Source organism: Candoia aspera, chromosome 9 (genome assembly GCF_035149785.1).
Source record: "Candoia aspera isolate rCanAsp1 chromosome 9, rCanAsp1.hap2, whole genome shotgun sequence".
Lineage (NCBI taxonomy): Eukaryota > Metazoa > Chordata > Lepidosauria > Squamata > Boidae > Candoia > Candoia aspera.
Genome location: NC_086161.1, coordinates 12,269,387 through 12,294,324, shown reverse-complemented (window position 1 = coordinate 12,294,324; position 24,938 = coordinate 12,269,387). Strand labels below are relative to the sequence as shown.

Here is a 24,938-nt window from a genome sequence, read left to right as displayed (position 1 = left end):
AGAAGTATGTATATTAAATGAGATGCATTACAAAAAGCCATGAAAACTGCTCATCAGGCACATCCATCTAAGAAGCAGAAGAGAGTAAGGTACTGGGTAAATCTTTTGTCTGTGAGTAAGCTGGCATATCTCATGATAAAATGTGTCTTAGCTCTTTGGGACTTAAGCAGGTTAGAGAAAAGACAGCAACGGAAAGCTCCAAGTGATGCCTCTTCGCTATATGTGGGAAACAGCTTCCGCCTGGGCCTTGGCTTCCAAAATGCCCAACCACGGCCTTCAGCTCATGCCCTTCTCTAGAGATTCCCAGTTAGCATCGTTACCCCAGCAAGCTTTCTCTCAAGAAGTATGAGAGGGGTGAGAAGACAGCTAAGAAAAAAGGAAATAGGGTGAGTCTGGGCTCACACCTCAAGTCTCGACATTCTGTGCATGCTACGTCACTGTGTGGTGAAGGCATGAGGTTGCAGGGTGGATGAGGAATGTCCTGGAACTTACTTTCACCCCCTTCTTCGTTGACTCGGGAGAGGTCATCTTCCCGTCCATAGGGAAAGAGATAGTGGGGCGAATCAGGCAGCCCATAGCTATCTTCATTTCCAGTTGGAGGTGGGATCAGTGGTCTTTCTGGAAAACGGTCCCTCTCTGCTTCTGGTGGGACTGGAGGAGAGGGCCTCTCCGCCTTCTTTCCCCCTGCGGGTTTCTTGGTGGCCTTGGGACGTTTCTCCTTGGGTTTCTTGGTGGCCTTGGGACGTTTCTCCTTTGGCTTTTTGGTTGGTCTGGGGGGCTTCTCCTTTTTGGGAGGCTTCTGTTTTGGGGGGCTCTTGGATGGTTTCTCCTTTGGCTTTTTTGTGGGTTTAGGTGGCTTCTCCTTCTTCCCTTTCTTGGGCTTCTCTGTCTCTCTCTCCTGTGCTACTGTGGGAGAAAGGAGATGGTTAGCTCTCTCAGTTCGAAATCCAGTCCAAGGGTGGGAGAAGTTACTACGCTGGATGCATCCGAACTCTATCTCATTCAACCAACTTGTTGGTCTTCCTTAGCCCCCTTTAAAATTACGTTCAAACTAGCACACTTTCCCCCTACTTTTTTGGCCCTTATCAGGAAGCAGGTGTACTTTGTCAAAGGATGGAGGCAATCCAGAGAGGAATTTCATATTTTCAAAAATGAGTGAATCCATCATTGTTGGTTTCTTCACCAAGCAGTCCCTAGTAGATTCCTAAGTGGAATCTGAAATAATTGCAGCCTTGGCACAGCGTTGCAGCCCCTGCCCACATTTCATCATTAAGCTGTTATTAAGTGCAGACTCTAGAATGTCAACCCTGCCAGCAGTTTCCCATCCCTGAATGAGGATGACGTTCTCAAGAATTTTGCACACCATTTTTCCCCACTGAATTGCTCTATTCAAGGCACTGCCTTGACTAAAATTTCTTTTCACTGAGGTTACTCATACCTACAATGCTCAAGGTAAATAATAACATTGAGTTTTAAAAACAATTTAACAGAGCACATTTTTAATTGTTAAGATTTTATGAGATGTAGGCTAGAATCCTCTAATTGCTTCACTTAGAGAAAATCCCACTCAACTTTGCTTCAGTGGGCTTGCATTTCAATAAACACAGGATTACCGTGCTAATGATCAGCTCACCAGCCTTTTTTTTTAGCAAGTGAGCAATGAAAAGAATAAGAAAGAAGTCCAGTTAACTTCCCACTTCTGATCCTCCCCTGCTAGGAGTTGGTGTAATTTGGGCCTGTGAGAAGATAAGCAAATAGGCAGCACCAATGATGGGATGGAGGCAATGGGCTCACTTACCAACCCCAAAAATCATTTTACTCAAGCATCCCTAGACTAGAACCACCATCAAGACCGTAATAAAGATATTAATTATTACCACCATTGCACCTTTCCCTCTTATTCAGCAATAAACAGATGACATGGTATGCCTGGGACAAAACTGGTTCTCGTTTAGGATTCCTTATGGAATTTCCCCAAAACTTTTCTTTCTGAAAAATCCTGAACATGAAGGCCTGAACTAGATCTGGGCAAAGGGTTTGGCTCTATGAATCAGATGCTCTCTCCTGGACAGACTGCTGGTGACTAATGTCAGCTCACAGCCCCACAGACAGCCACAGCCTCATTCCTAAATTCTGAGCAGCAGCATCTCTACAGCCTGTGGGAGGAGCACAGCAGGCCAGTTTGGGCAACCAGCTATAAAGCAACCCAGCATTTACAGTATACCAAGAACAGAAGTTTTGCCCTGCTGGCAGGCTGTCCCAGAAACCATAATTCTCATGTCCCCTGACACCCCTCTCTCCTTCTGCAGGGAAGCACCAAGTCCATGACTAAAGCATGGTCAGGAATTTGCAGAAGATAAGAACAAGACCTAGTTTTCTAAACTGTTCTTGCTGTATCCAAGCCACAAACTAAGCCAGTGTTGGAGGCTCTGTTAAGAACCATACCAGGATGGAGAATGGAAAAGAACAGCAAAGAGCCCTTTGGGGCAATTGTAAAGATCTGCTTCAGTTCCAACTGAGTCATGTCCCAGCTGTGATATCATTCCACACAGATCCAGACTGCATGGGCAGGTCCTACATGCCAAACCAAGCAACTGCAGTTGATATTCATCTGTGATAACGTCTAGCTAGTTCAAGGCTCCTGCAGGGCAGATGACAACACTTGAAGGCAAATGTTAGAAAAGGCAAGCAAAACTATCAGAGTTTAAGAGGAGTTAAACCAGAGTGTGCTGGACGGAAAGATTTAGGAATGCAGTAAAATCACTGAATGCGATTATCAGAAGGATGTTTCCAAGCTCTGGAAGAACTGATTGGGCTTTCTCCAGCTGATTGGAACCTCACTTGAAAGCTCCACATACATTCCCAGCTAAGATAATTTCTGCGTAATGAGAAAAAATATGTAGCCTGTCATATCAGAGGCATAGTACAAACTCCTGTTCTGTCGCCAGCACACACTCAGAAGCCAAAGCACATGTCTCCCAGGAAATTATCTCTATTAACAGAAAGTATCATGGCGTGTCAGTGCTCTTACTAAAGACCTCTGCCCCCTCGTTTTGCAGCTAAACTCTGACACCCCTGGAAAAACAATGGAGTCTTTTCCTGCCATTTTAAGAAAGAACACAAAAACTTGTTTCAGCCTTAAAAGAGATTAAATATATTTTTAAAGAAAGAAGAAGACCTTTAAACCTCTTCTCTTGCCCGCATGGAAAACGGAAGAAATATTTCATCCCTGCCTAGGTATATGATATAACCCACTACGGCTTCTGGTTCCTCTCAACTCATTACGTCTGATCTCAGGCCTCCATAGCATTGTTCATTCTTTGCCTAAAGCAAAACCAAAGATCTCCTATTAAGAAAAAGCAAGGTTGGGTATCCTGGTTAGAATGATGGAGACCCAAATTCCAGTATCTACTCAGTCTTACTTTATGATCTTGGATTGATCAATATGATCCAACCTACCATACCTCATAGAGTTGTTATGCAGATAACATGTGTTCTCTAACCAGAAAGACCAGGTAGAAACCCCCCAGAGTCCCCTTTTTGGGAGAGATGGGCGGTGATAGAAATTTGAAAAATAAATACAAAGAATTTTTAAAAGCAGGGGAGAAAATCATTCATGCTGCCTTGTGCTTCTTGGAAGAATGGAAAGTGAAATGTGTAATAAATTTCCATATTCCCTATGGAATATCATTCCCTTGGAGATAAGATTGGCCTCCACCTTGATCCTTTTCTGGAAGGCCCTGAAGTTGTGATTCTGCCAGTGGGCCTGCGGACCCAAGGCTGATACAGAGCCAGTTAAATGGCTGATTTAGAGTGTGTCTGTTGCCACAGGGGGTGGTGGTGGTTCTGTTTTATTGGTTTTAACTTTGTAAGCCCCCTAGAGTCACTGTGTGTGAGTTAGGCGGCTATAGAAATTTGTTTAATAAATAATAAATAAATAAAATAATGTACTACTTATGTTTTATAGTAACACAATAAAACAAATTATAGGAAAATGTGTAATAACATAGGCTTTCATCTAGTTACTGGGATCAGGGCTATCATTTTTGCAGGATAGCTTCCATTGAAGAAGAAATGGAATTGTGAGCTAGACACCACAGATAATGAAGACATTTGGGGATGAGCTACCTTTAACCGAAATTCATTCATCAACCTTCCTTGTCAAGGGGCTCTGCTTCTATTCCAACTGCACGCAAGAACATGCAGCAACTTGCAACAAAAGGCACATTGAGCCAGTTTAATGAGGATCAGATAAATAGTGCAGTGGTGATTCACATGCAAGAATTAAATGTGCACCTGGCAACCATACACGTGGAGATCTACCTTAGGGTAGAGAGTACCCTTGGGAGCATGTGTCTAGCTAAATATTTCCTCCCACAAAATCACAGGGCATTACTGAAGGCGCACAATACAGTAACCCTGCTGGAACTAAGCTGATCTAAGTTCAGTCAATGTCTGGATGGGAGGCTGCCTGAAGACCCAACAAATTTCACTAAATCATGGTTTTACCAAGCTGAAACAGGGCACGCATAACACCATGCCTTAAACCACTGTTTACAAAGCACATTAGCCAGGTTCATAAACCATGGGAAGCCAGAACTAGATAAACACAAGTCTGCTGGATTCTTACACGGCTCTAAGCTAATATTTGTTGCCTTATGCTCCAGAAGGGAAGATTTTTTTAAAAAATAATGAAAATACAGGCTCAGGTCACAAATGAGCAAAGCACCTATCTCCATCCTTCAATACATCTAGAATTCTACTCTTTTCTCTAAGTGCAAACAACAGATCTCTATGGCAAAAGGTGAAGATTTATCTGTCCCCAGTTGGGAATCTGTATTCATGTGAATGACTTACGCCATGTGGTAAAGAATTAATAAATGCTAATACACTGCTAGTCATAAAACATCATGTGAGTAATAGGCAACAACTATAAAAGGAGCTGCAGGTGTTCCATAAATATTTGCTTTAAAAAGAAAGGAAAGATCACATACTTGCATGAACAATGTGCCTCTTGGGACACTTCTTGCTGGTTTCTATGCTTTTAAGGAAAGGTTGAGAAAGAAATTCAACAGGAGGAACTCTCTTGAGTAGACACAATAGGACAGTTCACTGCCTAGTTTGCTGATTTCTCAGCCAAAGTACACGAAGTGGGAAGAAGAAACGTTGCGTCCACATTGTCTCCTATCTGCAATTCCTGACTTTTTCCTACATAATAAACAGAACAATTTTATAATGGCCTCAGTTTTCATGGTCTTCCTCAAATGAGTTGCTAGCCCTAACTGGCCACTTAGGATAGCAAACGAACCCCAACAGGAAGAATGGGCAATGACTTCACTCCTAAGATTAGAAGTGTGCGTTTTGCTTTTCACTAACTCCATTTTCCCTCTGCCAGGTAGATCTGCCAACAGAGGACACTGGACTCTTGTTCACGAGAACTTATATCACAATAAACTTTAGGATGCAAGAAGGCTGTTCTGCTGTTTCCACAGATGCAACAAGGGCTAGTCTTCCCTGAGAAACACTTTCTTACAGTGGTTCCAAAATGTTGGGTCAAAAAATCCTGAGCCTAAAACCTCCTAGCAACAACAAAGGGCAACCTAGATTGATTTATTTGCATGTATTCATTATGGTTCTTCTATCCTGTCTTCATTTGGGGAGCTCAGTAGGACACATATGGGGGTCTGCCTCATTTTAGGAGGTAGGTTGGACTGAGAAATTGTAACCAGTTCAGAGTTAATTAGAGTCAAGTGGGGCTTGAACCTGGGTTTCCTGGATTGTAATCCAGCATCTTAAACACTAGCCAGATGAGCTTCCAGAAGCCTTGAATTAGTAGATGACAATAACATAGCATTCCTAGACTGAGACGAAGAAGGAATGAAAGAGGAGCCTTTCCTAATAAAACACTAGTACATCCAACTTCCAGCATCTTCTGGCTGGTAAATGAGCTTTGGTCATCCAAATTTATTGCCACTGTATTTAAGGCAAGAGAAGGCTGTGAAACAAAACTTTCTTTAGTTTCACCAAAAGATACTGTTGTAGCAAGTTTAAAATACTTCATGCATCATGCTACAACATGATTTAATTAAGCATGCTTTGCTGACTATGGGAGAATTGGCTGGGTTCACATATCATGCAAAACACAGGAAATGGGGATGCTTTGGCTGTTCAGATGTTGTTGGATTACAGCTCCGCTATCCCAGCCAGCGAAAAGGATTGTTGTGTGCTGCATTTCAGCAGCCTCAAGAAGGCCACAAGTTTCCCATGCTTGCACTAAAATGACAACATTTAGTTTATAAGCTCCAGAGGCTGGATTCCCATAGCATGTCCAGTTCAAGCCAATCCAAATGTATTACGATTTAGCTTAACGAGAGAACCCAGCTATTAAGTCAAGCCACTGATCTACTGATCAGTGATCTAATCAAAGGCTACCATATCGAGGTGGCAAAAATTAGGGCAAAATGAGATAGCAGCAAAAGAACTCTTTGTTGCCATCTAATGGCTCTACAGATTTTTGCAGCCCAGATATGGGAAGCCTAACCTAATCTACAGTACTCTGAATAGCAGTATCTCCCCAGGGAAGGTCTTTCCTACCACTTCTCCATCCAACTGGGAATTGAACTTAGGACCTCCTTCATGAAGAGCAGTGCTTCTCAACCTTGGCAACTTTAAGATCAGAATTCCAGCTGGGGAATTCTGAGTGTTGAAGTCCACACATCTTAAAGTTGCCAAGGTTAAGAAACACTGATGTAGCAAAGATGTTTGACCAATGAGGTAGGCTTTCGCTCCAAAGACAGGAACCACCACACATATCAGGTCTCACCTTCTTCCACCTCTGTTGGGGCTTTCTCCCTTTCTGCAGGATTCAGGTTTCCTTGACTCTCAGGAAGCTCCTTGCCCACAGCTACCTTCTCTGCCTCTGGCCCTTCTAAGTCCTCCTCCAGCTCTCCCAGGAAGCTTTTCAAAAATTCCTCAATTTCATGGTCGGTCAACACGGACTGTGGCTCCACAGGGCTGGGGTTCCAGGGACACAAGATTCCCACCAGCAGGCAAAGCAGCAACTGGGGGCCACCACCTTTCATCGTGCAGGGTGATTGCAGTCCGGACCAAGGGTCTCCGGAGTAGGGAAGATAAATACTCGCAGGTGAGCTGGTACCTGTTTTGCTGAGAGTGGGAGTGTCTTCTCCTAGAAGCGACAGCTCAGTGGGGAAGGGGCTAGAGGCCGGCTAGACCAGAAGGAAGCAGGGGAGCACCAGCCAAAGCCCGGTTTCAAATGGGGCCGAGGAACTGACTTGCAGAAAGGGATGAGAAACAGGGTGAGTCGATTAGAAGCTCGTCGGAAGAACTGGGAGAAGTCGGTTTGGGCAGAAAAGATGCACGGAGTCCCCCCAGCTCGCCCTGGAGCTCCAGCCGAACAGCTTCGGGGTTTGCAAAGCTCAGCGGGCGGCGGCAGGGGCTTGCCAGCGGATCGCGCCGTCCAACACCGCCCCCGTAGAGCAAGCAGCCGCGGCGTCTAACGGAGATCGGAAGCGGCTGCCGCGACGGCGTCTGAGGTGGCCAAGAAAGTGGCGAGGGCGAGCCGAAGCTCCGAGGTGGGACACTGCCGCTTCCTCGCCCGCCCCTTCGAGGTCCCCCTTCCTCGCAGAACCGGCGAGTCCTTCCGCCCCGGGGGCCTCCGGTCCCGCAGGCCGGGAGATCGGGGCGGTGGTGCCGCCGCGCCGGAGCAGATGCTCTTGACCCGAGCCCAGCCCGCCTCCTCTCCTCTCGGCGACCAAAAGCTGGACTAAAAGTGGGTGGGGGGGGGAGTTGCTGGTGGCCAAGTGGAGCTCCTGATCCGGTTCAGACAAACGAAGCTGGTCTCCTCCCCCAGCCGCGGTCTCTCCCCCTCCCCATCCGATCCCAGCGAAGGGTGGGTCTTCGTCTGCCTCGCCACGTGTAGCCAGTGCAGTTTAACTCCAGCCCTCCGTTGCTTGCGCGGGGCTGCTCGGTGGGTTTCGTCTTCTCCCCCTAAAAGACGCCTTGGGAGGAAGGGGGGTCGCTTAATTCGGGTTGAGAGGAGCAGCTGTGAGCGCGATGCCCGGCGTTTCTTGGGGGGAACGGTGTTTCCTCTCCATCCGCGGGGGTGGGGGGCTCGGTCGGGAGTGCCACATAAAAGAAGGCTGGAGGAAGGCAGAGCAAAGTGAGAATCTGCCCGCCCCTTAGTTTTAGCCCCGGTGTAGCCCAACTGACCTTTCTAAAGAATACCGGTGATAGAACCAGCTGTGGGGGGGAGCATTAAGAAACGGCCATATATCAGTTCAGGACATTTGTCATCCTAGCTGATAATTACATCATTTATGTCCCACAGGGAGACTGACCCACCCATTTTCCACCCCAGTGAACTGTTCAGTTTAGCCCAGTATTGTCTGCTCAAATTGGCAGCAATCCTACTCCATAGAGGTCTTCTTCACCAGTTTCCTCAATCTCCCCTGGATAGAGGTCTTCTTCAGCCCTTTTCACTGGCTACTGGTAATCAAACCCATGAGTCTCTCTGGGCCAAAGATGGGCTTTGCCACTGAGTGGTGAAAACATGGGGATTCCAATATTGCTGCAACTTCTCAGGACCAGCATAGCATATGCCTTTCAATGGAGCATGTGGACTCCAGGACCTTCTTTTCTGCTTCCCTAGATGGGCTTCAAATCCATTACCCTGAAGTATTGTGCAATAGGAGCTGCCTCCTTCCAAGAAGAAATTGGCCACAACGCTATAATTTTCCATCCCACATTTGCAAAGACTTTGCTTTGCTGTGCATTTTTGCCACACAGAGACCACAGGGTGCCATTTTTGTTACACACAGTATCATTAATGGCATGGCTGAGCTCAGCCCCAGAAAAGGGGGCAACTCACTCTTAGGGTTCCATGACTTGCCAATGCAGGATTGTGGCCACTCCAGGAGAACATCAATTGCAGGGAAAGCTCAACGGATTCTTGTTCATGAAAGAAAAAGCTCCAAATAAGGCTAGCAGATCCTGGCTAGAAATTAGGCCTGAGCCTAAAACTGCATCTTGTGTTAGAGCAGAAATGCAAAATCACTGCAATATTTGCCAAAGATTTTTCTCCATAAGGTCCCTTCAACTGTTGTCCCCTGCTGGGCTTCCAAGGCCATGCTTGGAGGAGAAAGCATCTGTGAGATAGCTACGGGCAAAGCTGGAGCAGAAATGCATTCTTTTCTGCCTACTTTAGTAACGTATGCCCATCCTAGACTCTGCCATGTTGCAGCAAAGAGGTTTCTAAAGAGGATCTGGACTTGGGCTAAGTGGCCTCAGCCTACAATAAGAGAAGGAAGGGTCAACGTATTTATAGCTTTTGCTGAAGAACAAAGAGCTGGTCTCATGCAGGGTAGGCAGTAGAGCTAGAGAGATTGATTGTCTGACCTTTAGGCTCACACCTCACAGTCAGCTATAGGTTGCTTTAATCCCACCAGCCCCTTTCACATAGTAGGCTGTGCCATTAACTATGATTTACATTCATCACAGCTTTCATGCTGCTTGCTAAGCCAAAACAAGACAAGCCACATTGGGGTTAATAGGTTGTGTGAAATAATGAACTAGTTGCTCATGTTGCCTGTTGGCCAATTCAAAGAAAGGCTGCAGAATGAAACAAAACAAAACAAAACAAAGAATTGAAGGCTATGAAATGTAGAAACAGAAGTCAGAAAAATACTCTGAATACGGGCTTCCGGTGGGGACATGGTGGACTGAACAGCTGTGCCCGCGGGCTCAGCAGGCAGAACTGAAAATGTGGCAGTTTTTTCGGACTCAGGCAGGTTTTCCTGAAGCCCAGGAGTGTTTTCCGGAAAAAAGGAAAACACCAGGAATCACCCCATCTGCCTTCCGGATGGCTGCTTGTAGCCAGAAGATCGCAAACAGTGTTTTGCGTTCGGCTGGTAAGAGCTTAGCTTGGAGGCAGGGACGTCACCATTTTCCAAGCCGCGCTGTAGCCTTAAGGGTACACTAAGACTGGCCACCCCATTTCTAAATCACCCAATTTATATCTCTTTTAAGTACACGTACCCTAAGAGAGGTTTTCTACAGCAAGGAGAAACTGGTTCTCTTGGTGCTTATTGTTATTTTTGGGATTACTTTTTAAAATTTCTTTTTAAGTTTTGGACTTTGTTTTTCCTCTAAATATTAAGGAGGATTGAGAGTAAATAATTTTCTCCCTGTTATTATTTTTGTACTAAATTTGAAGATATTGCTATTTCCCTACATGTTGAATCAGCTGATTTGAACCTTCAGCTTTCTGCTTCTACTTTCCCTTGAGAACTGTCTGCATATCTCACTTTTGCTTGTGTAAACACATTCCGGAATTCTTTCATATCTTCAACTTTCATTGGTTAAGCTCCTAGGGGATGCCATAATCTACTGTGTGAGACATGGAGGATTTTAAACAGATCTTCTCTGACTTCCACCAAGATTTTAAACAGATTCTTTCTGACTCCTACCAAGTTTTTAAGCAAGACATCAGGACACTGTGGAAAATATGAGGTCTAAAATGTGCCATCTGGTTGGGGATGCTGTGGATGAAACAGGATTTTAACAGTGACAGAAATGTCTCTTCTAAGAGTGAGATTGGGACTTCTTTTGAAATGCTGGATGAAGATTGGATAGTCAAGTTGGAGAAATTTAAGGGAGAGAGCGAGCTGCAAGCCACAAGTGAAATTGCTTTTCTGGTGGAATGCCAGAAAAGAAGGGGTTATTATGTATGGGAGATTTCCTGAAGGGAAGTCAGTTTTTGAGGGGGGCAGTTGGGCTGTTTGATCTTTTTAAGAAAAAGGCTCTGTGTTCATTGTGGGGATATGTAAATGCTCTGGTTTATTTTGAAGTGGGATAAGGATTAAAGAATATTTATCTGGATTGCTTTTAGGGTTTGGCTGATTTTATTTATCTTTAATGATTTGGATTAAAATTATTAAGGTATAATAAAAAATAAATGTTTATTTGGATGGTTTTAGGTTTAATATTTCTTCTAATATAAGGGGAGGGACTAACTGTATCTAGTGATTTTTACAATGTGCCAATGGAATGATTTATAGAAATAATGTGATTTTGGTTTAATATAGAGTAAGGGATTGATTATGGAAATTTTTGTATATCCTTGCTGTTAAAAGTCGGAAATCACCTCTTTTTGTAACTTTGAAAAAAAAATTCTCTTGTATTTTCACACTTTTTTTGTTTTCTTTGTTTTCTTTGTAGTTTTTTGTTTTTCTGTAGTTTTATCTTTGCTTGAAACTTAATAAAATTCTTATTAAAAAAGAAAGAAAAAGAAAAATACTCTGAATGCAATGAGAAGAGGAAAAGGCTATTGGACCCTTGTAGTAAATGAGATGACTTTTGGACTCTTGACCGTTTAGAATCTTTCCTTATAGGAGAAATTATAATCTTTTTTTGTGTGTGTTTTTAAAATCACATAAACAAAACAAGTGATCTTGAATACAAAGAATATGAATACTGTTCAGCGTTTTGCAGTTATGAATGCATGACTCACAAATATCATTAAATGGATCCAGCCACAGTTATGAGTTAGAAGAAAATACAATGTCATGACAACATTAATCATGGGATGCAATGCCTTTTATAGGCATCAATCCACCAGACATTTTTTTTATATAGTGGTAATCTCCTTGGATCTCTGACATACTTTCTTGTGACTTGCACTAATCCTTTTCAAATGGTGCTGAACATGGTTTTGCATATGTGCAAAACTTTAGTGCCATAGTAATGACAAGACAAGGAAACTCTGCTAGATTAGGCTTAAGGTCCATTGCATCTAGCCTCATGCTTCACACAGAGGCCTGTTGCATGAATATGAAGTTAATGCAATGGCTTTCCCTCATATTGGAACCGGTCCAAGAAACTTACTACTTAATATGGAGGAACAAATAGTGTCCACCTCAAAGATGAGATGCAAGTTTCCTGCTCAGGGATAAAACAACAAGTACTTTGATCAAGGACTGGAAACCTTTTATGGACTTTTTGCTGAAAATGAAAAAAAGTGAAATGGTGATCTCTGGATTTGCTGATTGAAAAAAGGTCAACTATGGACAGAAGGAATTTTTCTAATGTAATCTTCAAGAAAGAGGAGGGATAATTAGTTTGTAACTGCTGTAAAGAAGATGGGAAGTCACTTTAATTATCTTTTTCTTTTCTTTCTCTAATTGTATTGCCTTTTGTGCTTTTTCTTCTAACTTTTCTTTATATATTTTCATGTTTATCTTTTATCTGTGTAAACATTTTCAATAAAAATGATAGGTAGGTAGATAGATAAGAGTTTCCTTTCCCTTTCCCTTTCCCTATACAACATGTCCTTTTAAATGTAAACCAGAAAGCAGGGGGAGATGTATCTAGATATAGAGATATAGATATTCTCTAATCCACTGTCTATAGCTCAAAATTAGCTGCTACTGAATAGGGTTCAGCTCATGGTGACTGCATGGAAAATGTTGATCATGTCAAACTGCCTCAGTAATAACCTGTAGCAATTCCAAGGACATTTCATAATCTCTTTGATCCCATCCATCTATTTTATTCATTGTCTTTCCCCATCTTCTACTTCCCTCAACTGTGCCAAGCACAGTCATTCTTCGTTTTTTTTGGGGGGGGGGCTTGCCCATCAATCTCTTCATAACACATGGCCAAACTATGAGCATTTCTGGCTGAAAAACGGTTCCTCAGTGTTTTGATTTAAAAAATGACTAAATGAGGTTGATTTAAAAAATGACTAAATGAGGCTGTCCCACACCACATATAGCAGTCTTGGCTCCCTGCCTGAACACAAAAGCACTCATTCAACCTGCTCAATGGATTCCAGTGCAGCATCACAATGTGAAGAAGATGTGCACTCAGGTGCCCCATCCTTAGCATGTCTCCCATACAGGTGTAGAACTATACCTTTCAGATGTCAACCTGCAAAACATTTGGAATGGAAGAGTCCAGAACAGGGTTTCTCAACCTTGGCAACTTCAGGCTGTATGGACCTCAACTCCCAGAATTCTGGGAGCGGAAGTCCACACAGCTTGAAGTTGCCGAGGTTGAGAAATCTGGTCCAGAAAATTGGATCTACTGTGATAGGTTGGCTATTCTCTCCTTTGTGTTTGTTGATTTAGTTAAAGAGATCAGATATGGTTGAACAATATAAGCTGCTTGACATTTAGCCACATTATTTCCCTATCGTCGAAGTCTGTGATTCAAGAGCTGTTTTGGTCACAGAGCAAGCTAATTTCTATACAAGAAGCATTTGCTTGATACCCTGTGGCAAGCAGTTATGAGAGAGAGACTGAAATTCTCTGGGGACCTATAATGCAAAACTTCTCTCAAAATAAAAATAGTTCATAGTATATTCATTATATTGCTGGCAGCCAGTTGCAAATGGGAAACATCCTTTAAAATTAAGAATAGGATGTCTTCATTGCATTGTATTGCTGGCAACAAAGACCAGCCAAAAATAATTTTAAAAATCTAGCATTTTAAAAAGGTTTCCAGGACAGTGTTTCCCAAGCTGGAGATCTCTCAGCCAGCATGGCATTCTGGGAGCTGTAGTTCCAAAACTTTGGAGGGCCCCTGGATGGGGAAAGCTGTGCTAGAAGAACCAAAGCGTCAGTTATTGTGGATACTAACATTCAAAACTGCCAGCTACCAAGGAGTTCACAGGAAGTTTTCTCTGGGGGTGGGGGTGGTCACTAATATTAGCTGGACTAATGATGAATAGCTCTGGCTGCAATTAGAAGCAGAGAGGACATTTCAGTCCAAGCACATTCTCCAAATTTTGCTCAGACTCACAAGGAAATGAACCTAAATAATTCTGAACTTTGTTTGATGACCTCACTGAGTAAAAAAACCAGAGTTTTGCCACGGACAAACAAGGCAACATGTGGATGCACTGAACTTTCCTTGCATGCAGAAGAGTTTCAAAAGGCATCATCAAAATGTTAGTGATCCCAGAGAAACCTTTTGCTATAAGGAGTAGAATTCAAGTGGGGAGGGGAAGGTAGCCCATCTAGGGGGTCTCACTATTTTATCTTATATGTATGTCAGGTTGGGACTGTCTGTACGACTCAGCTGATCAAGACTTGAATACTGGCTGTGCAAGAGTAGTGACTACTTTTTTCCTCTTTGGTTTATCAACTCCCAGATAAGAATGACTGGTTTCAAATTTAAGTCTCTGCCGTCTATTTGTCGCTGGTGAAATGGTACAATCCAGAGGGGCATCCCAGGTGGCCATGCTCCACTGCTGGTATCTTCATAGACACCTGGAAATGTGGGCTAGCATTTATCGAAAGGCAGGTATCTTTACTTGAGACACCAGTGGCAAAGAGTTTGAAATCTGAGGTGCAGATGATGAATATGTATAGCCAATCTCTCAAATAATGCTGGTGCACACAAGTCCAGTGGCTTTCCTATTATATAGTCAATAAGCTTATACATTTCTGTTCTGAGTGCTTTCCAATTAGCTGAAGTGTCAGCAAACAGCTCCTGTTGTAGGGCATGCTCTGAACCCATGTTGTTCAAATTGGTGTGTTTGTTTTAAAGGGTGGGGTAGACACACCATTGTTTTCCCTTCAAGAAAGTGAAGTCAGAGAAGTCATGTGAAGATATTGCAGGATTTTTCTTTGCCCTATACTCACACCAGAACAACACTAGACTGGGAATCCTGAATTTATCCGTGCTGGTGTGCCCTGATGTTTAGGCAATATCACTCAACTCCTTTTCATTTCCAACAATAGTTTTAAGACTAGAAACAACCCTTCTGAGTTTTCCTAGATAACTGCATCTTCAGACTAATTATCTGGGTGCCAAAATTCAGTGCTTTTTTTTAATGTTTCCGTCTCCTTGATAGAGAAGATACAATCTGTCCATTTTTGATGATCTGTTTCTCATTTCTCAGCTCTGTTGGTTGTCTCTGCATTTTTGTCTCCGTCTTTGATGGAGTTACTGTTTCTTTGTAAGCATGCCAATTGATAATAGATATGGTAGGTGGGTAGGTAGGACTGAGATCTTTGAAACACACCCAGAAAAGCTGCAGATTGTCACGAGGAAGGAAAGATAGGCATTTGTTAATACAGTTCTCAGGGGTTGGGCCTGATAAGATGGCACCTAGCTCTTCTACTGTGGACCTACCTGGTTCCTTAGATCAGCAGGAGTGGACCTTCCAAAGATGCCTCTCTGCCAGAAGCTGGTCCATCTTATGTGTGGGACAAAGTCTACCCTTGTTTGGCTCCTGGGCTATGGAATGCACTCTGCAAGGAGATGGGTTTGCCTCCCGGTTTTCAGGAAACTAGCAAAACTACATCTTATTCACCAAGTGCTGAACTGTTAACTGAATTTAATTATACTGATTTTAATTTCCATTTTAGCTGTATTGACTTTGCCGTTGTTTCCTAATTTTTTAATTGTTATAAGCTACCTCAAATATTTGGACAGACAATTGTACTAGACATTTAATAATAAATACAACAGAATAATGAACTAACTCAGCATACAGTGACAACTGTACCACAGTCTTGGCATAAAACTTTTATTCCAACCTTCCTCACCTGGATGTTCTTGAGATGGCTGGAAAATCTGGGTGTTCTAGCTCAACAGGTAGAGAGGGCTGCTATAGTCTGTTTTGTAGGCTTTAGAAGGAAATAGCACCACCTTGTGCTGGCTGGTTGCTACAACTCCCCATTTTATCCAGTCCATAAAACAAAGAAAAACACCACCCCACCACCCCCACCTAACAGGGACATGAAAGGAGCCCCCTAGGGCGTCCCCCAGGCAACGCAAATCCTTTCAATACAGAAGTGCCTTGATAGGTGCTTCTGACCGGGCACTTGTACCAAACTATACCTCATAGTTTGTTACAACAGTAGAAGCCATCTGAGATTTGGGAGAATAATACACACAAGATGCCTTGTGACAGATAAATATTAGCTACAAAATATAGAAGAGCCATCAGCCAAGAGTTGGAAGATATTGGAACTGAACCTGGGAGACTTTAGGGGTATTATTGGCCATGCTTCAGTATTGCATAAGCTTTGGAAAATAACTCTGATTTGGCTTGATAAGAGGCATTGATGGGAAAGTTGATTAATATTCAGATGCACCTGGGGTTTGCTGGAGCCAGATTTACTTGCCAAAGTTGCTGAGAAATTACATAACAACATGAGGTTTTTATTATATTGTTCCAGTTAAAGTGGCTGTGGAAATATCACCATGATCCTGTGCCCATCTGGTAGGATCCAGTCTTCATAGCTTCATCTGCTCAATGGAAGTGTTTCTTAGGATGTGAATGGTGACAAGGGAGATCAAGTAGATGTTTTAAAAATTACGAAAAACAGCGAATGGTTATGGGCCAGCCATTAGTATATTTGTGATGGAGACATCCCTCATGGAGTCTTGATTTAGAAATAGCATGGTGTTCAACGCTTTATGAATTCAGATCAACCAGTCGGATTTGTCTGGAAAATAGTTGTCATCTCCAGATGGGACTGAAGAATTCCTGCTCACAAACTCAGAGTCAGCGTGGAAAATATTGGCTGGATGGAACAGTTGGTTAGGCTCCATGTCCAGGTGCACATATCCCTGCAGTCATAAATATGGTTTGGTTTTGGCTTAGGAAGTGATACGAACTCAACCATTAGGGTGTAGCGTTATGTAAAAGCCCTGTCAGTTGGCATTTATTCAGTAAAGTATGGTGGGATAAACCATGGTTTAGAACAATATGGGAATCCAGTTAGTACAAAATATCATCCTATCAACTAAACAGGCTCTGCATTGGAACTCCTGTAGTGATTCTACTGATGAACTCTCTGACAAATGTTCAGAGGGAGGTGATGTGGTAGGATAGCAAAAACAAACCCACAGCTAGAAGATGGCATTTCCAAAGCAATTTCCCATCCCTTGTAGAGAGAGAAGCCTCATATGCTACGCTTGCTTTCCCTTAACAGATGTGGTGAACCAGGATAGCTGGAAAAGATGATGACTGTACTCTACATACCCCAAGAGTATTCAACTGGGGAAGCTTATCTCTCCAACCCCCAGCCCCCAAATAAAAAGGATAGCCCTCTCTTCTCCTTAATGATTACAATATGACTTGCCCTTAACGAAGAACACTGTTCATCCATGATACCATAGAACAAAGGTTGGCAGTGAGCTTGAGGGACTCCAGGTCAAGTATCGTGGGCATGGGGGTAACTCTTCTGTCTGTGGGCCCATTTAGCAGACTAAATCTATCCACTCATTTAATTTCCTACCATGCATGCCCTAGGGTAACAGACAGGGACAATGTGGGCACTTAGATCTAGATCCCTCTTTGTGGCACTCTAGAGAGTGATAAGAAGCAATCAAGGGGAACCAGATCCATCATTGGCAATGGGTCTTGGAAGCTGCCCAGATTTCTCAGGAGTTGACACCAGGTCTCTCACAGATCACATTGAGGTGCCCCTTTTATTTGCAAGGCTCAGCTTGTGATCAGGAATGCAGAAGCCTTCCAAAACCTGTATTCTGCATAAGCAGACCTAATAAAGGATCAAACGGGGATATTGTGTTTTTCACGAAGGAGTGCAAGCAAAGCCTCCAAGAGCAACAAAACTCTTTAGTCAGCACATTATGTAAACAGATTATGAAACAGGAAAAAGCTGGAGGTGAAAATCAAAGAAAGATGAAGCAGATGGTTTACCCAAGGAACTAAGACCCAAGTGCAAAGAAGATTCTGGAGCAATCCCAATCTTCTCTAACAGGCAGGGCCGCAACTAGGGTCTGTGTCACCTGGGGCAAACATGAATTCCGTGCCCATTTTGGCGCCCCCCAGCACTCATTTTGGCGCCCCCCCCAGTGCAGAGCCTGGGGCACATGCCCCGGTTGCCCACCCCAGTTGCGGCCCTGCTAATGGGGAACTCAAAGGCTTTAAGAATCTTTTGCCCTTAGAGTCATACAACATTCATATTTGGATGAGACGGCCCTCAATTTTCTGCTCAAAGCTGGACCTTCAGATATTTCCAGAAGAAGCTAGTTCTTCATCAGCTTGTAAATCAGGAATGGGCAATCTCAAGATGCAAAACCAACCCCAAGTCTCTTTTTGGATTCCCCAGCCTCTCTGATCACAAGTGCTGAAAATCAGAGTATTCCTTACTGCCATTTTGGGAGGGGAAGCATAAAAACATACCATGAGTCCTAAAACAGACAATGCTGCTGTTGTTTTTAACTAACACCCTCCCTCAAATCTTAGCCCCACCCATTTGCATGACTGTCCCACCCACTTTGAATCATTGCTCCATTCATTGCAACCCTCCAGCCACCAAAAAGTTGCCTTCCTCTTGGACTTACTTCAGTGACTCTTCCTTACTGACTTCTTCAGAATTGTTATCCACTTCTGGAGATTTGCCTTAGCCCAGATGTGTTGGATGCAACATCTATCACATCTAATTAGTGATACTGGAGAGAATGAGAGCCATAATCATACCCATCTGGAGGTCAGCAGATCAGGGAAGGTTGCTTCGACAAGGCCAGACCACAGGGAGATAAACAAATGTCTTCCTCAGCTCTATTCTAAAATATTCAAAATGTTACTAAAGCCTGAATGGGATCACACAGCCCTGAAACTGCTTGCTTGCTTCATTCGTTCGTTCATTCATTCATTCATTCATTCCATGAGTAATCATGCAAACTGGACAACAGACCATTCATTTGAGTGGTAAAGTTCGAAGTGCAATAGTTCATTATGAAAGACCTTGTGGCTCTTCCCTTTGGAGGATCATTTATATTATTTCATTTACCTCTTATAAAAGGTAATTTGTCTTCTGTTATCTCAAAATGTACAAATCCAGCTGTGCTACATTTTTCAGGCCTTTCTGCTAAATGGAGCCCATGGATAAATCTTTGTTATTTATTTATAGCCCACCCAACTCCCAATAACTCTGGGCAACTTACAATAAGTTTTTTAAAAAGGGTACAAAGGACACAAAAGAATCATGAACGGCCCTAGAAGCAACATCAAACCAAAGAAAGTCCATCCAACTGGAACTCAACCTTTGCCCTGCCCTAGAGCCTGGGAGGATAAAAAGTCTTTAATGGCTTCCTGAACGTCATCAGGGTGGGAGCCATCTGGAACTCTTTAGAAGTTAAACTAGGACTCTCACAGAACCCCTCCCAATAATCTTCTTCTAGATTTCTATCCAGAGAGCAACAAAGACAGATGAGCATTCATATGTACCAGAGGATGCCATAACCATCCATTCAACTAGCTGCTTCCCCACAGCTCCATTTCAGAGCTCTCAATCAGCACCAGCAGCTGCTCATCACAGGACAATTGGCCAGTGAAGCTGCTCAGTAACTAGGATTTCCCAATTAGTTCTCCCAGGAGAGTCTCACTGACATGGAATCCGGAGTAATCAGCCATGGGAGGTCTGGGCATGCATTTCATTAAGGAGCTGCTCTCCGCAGTGATAAACATTTTCTTGCTTTTCCATCCCTTGGAGAGAGAAAAAAAAAAACTTAAGTGAACTTTTAAACAAGTCAGGGGGAGCATGCAGAACACGGCTCCTGGAATTCTTTTCAACCCCTTTATCAGAGCAACTGTAGAAGGTTGCCTGTATGTTCCCATGATGTGTCTCTGAGTGTTTATGTATAAGCACACACTGGGAAGAGCATGGAGTGGGCTGCGTATGCTCCCTTGGTCATGTGCCTGGGAGGGAGGGGGCAGCAACATTCCCAGCCACTGCCCAGCTGCCTCCCCCATAGGATGCACTGGGGAAATGGGGTGTGTGGGTATGTGTGCGTGTGTCTGTGTTATTCCACAGCCCCCAGCCAAATTCAGCCTGTTTTCAAAGTTGGTCTTTTGTTTGCCAGTGCTTCCCCGTAGCAAATCTGTTCTCTTTTCCAAGAGCAATCAGGCTGACGGACAGAATCCCAAGTCCCTTTAAGTAATTTCTTTCCAACATTCCTCTGGATTGGGAAGCCTAAAAGGGAACAAAAACAAACCCTTTCCTCTTCAGAGGTAGGGCTCCTAGAATTCAAAGCAGCATTACCACCACCACCACCACATTTTAGTTTGGCACATCATAAATCAGCCCTTTCCTATTCTCAGAATAGATTATTATTTTTTAGTTCAAAGGATTTTTTAAAAAAAACAGGAATAAACAGCTGGGAGAAAACAAGCCATGCAGATATAGATATAGAAATAATACAGGGATTAGTGTGCATGGAATCCAGGGTCCCAGACTGCAAATGAAATGAGCTGGATTTCTGAAGCACTTTGAGTAGTATCTGGGGATTGGGGTGCCATAGCTTTTCATGCTGTTCTTTCTCCTGCTCCCACATATGGGCTCCCCTGACTTTCAGGTGATCTTTGCTGGCTGCAGCCCCACCTGGGGCTTACAAAGGACAAGTGATGGGTGGAGAAACAGAAAAACATTCCATCTGACTCAATGCATCTGTGCCAACTTGCCCCCTTCTCCGCTGATTTGCAACCACAAAAATGTGATGTCAGAGGTTCTGTGTTACATGCTTACAAGTAGAACATGGAGTTTGAAGGTGGGCCCCTTCAACACCAACTCCCAGGAGCCTAGCCAAGAAGGCCCAGGAGGAGAAATGCTGGAATCTGCATTCATCAGCTTCTGGACAGTAACAGGCCCCTATCCTGAGATGGTTAAACCCCCTTCCACTCTGATGAGAAGCGATAGCATGGGATCAGATACTGGCTGTGGCACAAGGATCAGATTGTTGTTCTGTTTAAGGAGGAAAACAAGTTGACCTAAACATCAGTTGACACTCTGGGCTCACACGTTGCACTAAGCCAAAGTGTAGTTTGTCTGTTGGTGGTTGGTGTGTTGCGCAAATCCAGCTACTGTGGTTTGTAAGCCATGTTTTATGAGCTCACTTAACAAACCACAAACTTGCTAGATTTCTGGATGGGTGGTAAAGGAGCATGCTAGAATACAGCCAAGAACTGTTGCAGAGTGAGAACCAGTTGGTCTAGTGTAGTGTTTCTCAACCTTGGCAACTTGAGGATGTGTGGACTTCAACTCCCAGAATTCCCTAGCCAGCAAGCTTGGTCTTTGCTCCAATTTTTGCTCCAATCCAAGAAATTGGAGCAAATTGGAGTAATTTGGTCTTTGGGAGATACAAACACACTATCATTCTTTGTAAACGGGATTGAAGGAACCGGCAGTTTTAGACACTTCAGTGGGAAATAAGCAAAGCTGGCAGGTTTCTTTGTCCCCAGCTACAAGGTGAGGGATGAAGAGAATGTTGCTTAGTGTGAGACTAGTATTAACTCGTTAGGGATGCGGTGGCGCTGCGGGTTAAACCGCTGAGCTGCTGAGCTTGCTGATCCAAAGGTCGGCGGTTCGAATCCGCATGACGGGGTGAGCTCCCGTTGCTAGTCCCAGCTCCTGCCAACCTAGCAGTTCGAAAACATGCCAATGTGAGTAGATTAATAGGTACCGCTTCGGTGGGCAGGTAACGGCGTTCTGTGACTGTCATGCTGGCCACATGACCATGGAAGTCTCTACGGACGAACGCCGGCTCTTCGGCTTTGAAACGGAGATGAGCACCGCCCCCTAGAGTCGGACACGACTGGACTTAATGTCAAAGTATTAACTCAGAGTGATGTGGAAGCCCAGCTTGGAGAGCCAGTTTGGTCTAGTGGTAAAGCTCCATACTAGAAGCCAGGAGACTGTGAGTTCTAGTCCCACTTTAGGCATAAGTTCTAGTCCCACCTTAAGCATGAAAGCTGGCTGGGTGACTTTGGGCCTCTCAACCCATAATGTCAGGCTTGGGGGACAAGCTGGTTGGTCAATCCCTGTCGCAGCCAACAGATCAACTTTAGAATTATTTTTTAAAAAAATAAAGCAGACCCTGCACATGCAGGAAAAACGCTAGAAAGAAAGAAAAAAGAAAACCCTGTTGCAGAGTGGTCTATAAAACTCAATAGAGTTCAGCTCCTAGCAACTATATGGACACACCCTTCTAGTTTTCTCAGTGGCAATAGAGAAGTGCTTTGACACTGGGATTTTTAAAAAAATGGGTTTACATTCAATGCTCAAATTATGAGGGGACGATCATAATGGAATTCCAAGTCCCACGCCATTACTTTCTGCAGTTTTGCCCAAATACACCCTCCCTGCATTGCTGCCTTAAAGCTCAGGGTGTGGCTCCTTTCCTATTGTTTTCCCTAAGTAGAAAGTGTGCAATGACCACCATCCCAAACAGGAAGAAATTGGAGCAAAGTGGGATGATTTGGGGCTCTCTCTCAACTCAACTCAACCCACCTCCTAGGGTGGGGTTGGGGAAGAATAGGAGTGATGTGTGTGTTGCCTTGAGGAAAAGCAAGATAGAAATCTAATGCATAAATCTATCAGATGGGCATGTGGTAGGATACATGTTACGGATGGAAATGTAGAAACAGTTGTTATAATGTCAGCAGAAATGCAATCTGTGCTATCACGGCAGGGAAGACAGTGAAGGTGTGAATTGTATCGTGGCTATGCATTCTTCTGTGGGGCGGGGAAGGGGGCAAGTGGCATCACAGGCATTTTGAGGTCATCATGCACCTGACATGAATTGTGTAGCTGCCTCATTTGCACGCTGATGTCGCAAGGCATGTGCCATGCGCCCATTAAACATGACCTTAATGTCCCCTGTTAACAGTTGTCTTTCAAAGGCATTTGGACTGGACAACTTTTCAAACAGAAGATACTTTAACTAAAGGACTTTGGTATGTGATACCCTATTGTCAAAGTCTGTGATTCAAGAGCTGTTTTGGTCACAGAGCAAGCTAATTTCTATACAAGAAGCATTTGCTTGATACCCTGTGGCAAGCAGTTATGAGAGAGAGACTGAAATTCTCTGGGGATTTATAATGCAAAACATCTCTCAAAATAAAAATAGTTCATAGTATATTCATTCTATTGCTGGCAGCCAGTTGCAAATGGGAAACATCCTTTAAAATTAAGAATAGGATGTCTTAATTGCATTGTATTGCTGGCAACAAAGACCAGCCAAAATAATTTTTAAAATCTAGCATTTTTAAAAGGTTTTGGACCATCGTGAGAATGCTTTAAAATCTCCATCAAGTTTTAGGAGACTTTTATTTGCAAAGAAGGTTGTATTTACCTATCCCCTTGGCTATTGCATATAAGAATAAAATTGAGTTTCATAAATTCTTCATAACTCCAAAATTAGTGCCACCCAAGACACTGGTTCATTGGTACTTCATGAACAACCATCCACAACCACGCACACAGCAGCCTTCCCTAATTGGTATTCTCCAAATGCCACATCTGGAAGGCACAAGGTCTGGGAAGGCTGCCATATTGGGATCGATACACTTTGCATTGCAACTGATTCTTGGATCAATAGATTTACTGCAAGACCTTCTTAAAATAAGACATGTGTATTTGGGAAGTCAAGGGGAAAATATATATTACTTTCACTGCATGTTTAAATAGGTGGGTTTATTCTCAACTCTTTTATCTGGAAGAAAAGGTCACTTTGGGGGTTCCACTCCAAAAAGTGCTCCTTAAATTACTACTTCCTGCAGCTGTTTTTACTCCATAATAAAACTAGACAGGAGTCATGTTCTTGTTTAATGCTTGACTGATACTACAAGCCTTTCAAAGCTCATGTTTTGCTCTGGGAAACTTATCTAACTGTCTGCTCTCTGTGTGGTTCAGAAAGTCTTGGAAAACCTCTGACTTGTCCTCCATCAGTTGCACAATCTGCAGCTGGGGACAAGGAGCAGTTGCAATCTCTGCTCCTGGATGTCGGATGTCGGTGACAACAGCAGAGAAGTATCTTTCTTCATCAAGCTCAGGGGGAGGGTTAACCTAACAAGCAAGAAGGAAGATCTAAGGCAATTTCAGTCTCAAGCATGGAAATAACCACAAGAAGAAAATAACGGGCCATTCTTTGGAGAAGTGCTTTCAGTTAATTCCCAGAACCACATGCTGCTGCTTCTTGCCTCCAGCATGATGGAACTTTCTAGTTCATCTGATTCAATCAGGCTGTTTATTAATAACAAACACATTGTTAGGCTTGTTGGCCAGTCATTCTTTTTTTAAAGCAGATGGTTAGTTTATGGGAGAGTATCCTATAAAGCAACTTATCCAATCCGGCATCTACCATACATGCAGGACCACAACTCCCTTCATCCCAGATGATATCAATGGGCAATAGAGGGTGAAATTCAACATGTTTGATTGGCATCTGGTTGGAGAAGGCTGCTCTAAGGATTTTTTTTTAATCCGTTCAATTGTGTCTAATTCTTGGAGATGCCTGGACATGTCCCTGCAGTTTTCTTGGCAAGCTTTTTCAGAAGTGGTTTGCCATTGCCTCCTTCGCAGGGCTGAGAGAGGGGGACTGGCCCAAGGTCACCCAGCTGGCTTTGTGCCCAAGGCAGGACTAGAACTCTAGGCTGGTGCCTTAACAGCTACACCAAACTGGCTCTAAAGCATATTTAGCTAGCCAAAATGGCTAGCAACCCCCACCACATTCTATCTGAGTGTGTTGTGTGAACCTGGTCATTCTGCAGAGCCATAACATTGGCTTAGCAAGTTGTTTACTTGTCTAGTAAACCGTGGTTTATGAATAGCCTTTTAAGGTACCAAAGCTACTCTCAGGGGTGGCTGACCCAACTTCTGACCTCTTCCGGCGGTTTGAACCAGAGGAAGCAGTTTGGAGTCACAGTCCTGCAGTTCAGAGAAAGAAGAGTGTACAAAATGGGATGGAGGGAGAGGCGAGGGACAAACGCCGCTTCCCTGCAACGCCTTCAAAGGCTGGGAACTCCTGGCTTCACATCAGCAGGCAAAGGAATTCCTTCCTGATCCCCAGCCAAGCGGCTGGAATGTAAATAAGGAGGTATCAAGGCAATAGCAGCTGATCTCAGTCCCTTCCAGACCCCCAGAGGAATTCTGTGCTGA

General features: G+C 43.6%; 1 protein-coding gene across 2 annotated transcripts in view; it reads right to left on the bottom strand.

Moving 5' to 3' along the window:
- The window catches only part of AEBP1 (AE binding protein 1), a 32,851-nt gene extending 25,076 nt beyond the window's left edge, over positions 1–7,775 (bottom strand). Inside the window, exons 1-2 of one of the 2 annotated variants that reach the window (XM_063311395.1) lie at positions 6,824–7,775; positions 493–906 (exon numbers count right to left, since the gene is read on the bottom strand). In XM_063311395.1, coding sequence (XP_063167465.1) covers positions 493–906; positions 6,824–7,082 — 673 coding nt within the window. In that variant the 5' untranslated portion in view covers positions 7,083–7,775. The remainder of the gene's footprint in view (positions 1–492; positions 907–6,823) is intronic. The other variant, XM_063311396.1, reaches the window with a different exon arrangement.
- Between the last annotated feature and the right edge of the window lie 17,163 nt (positions 7,776–24,938).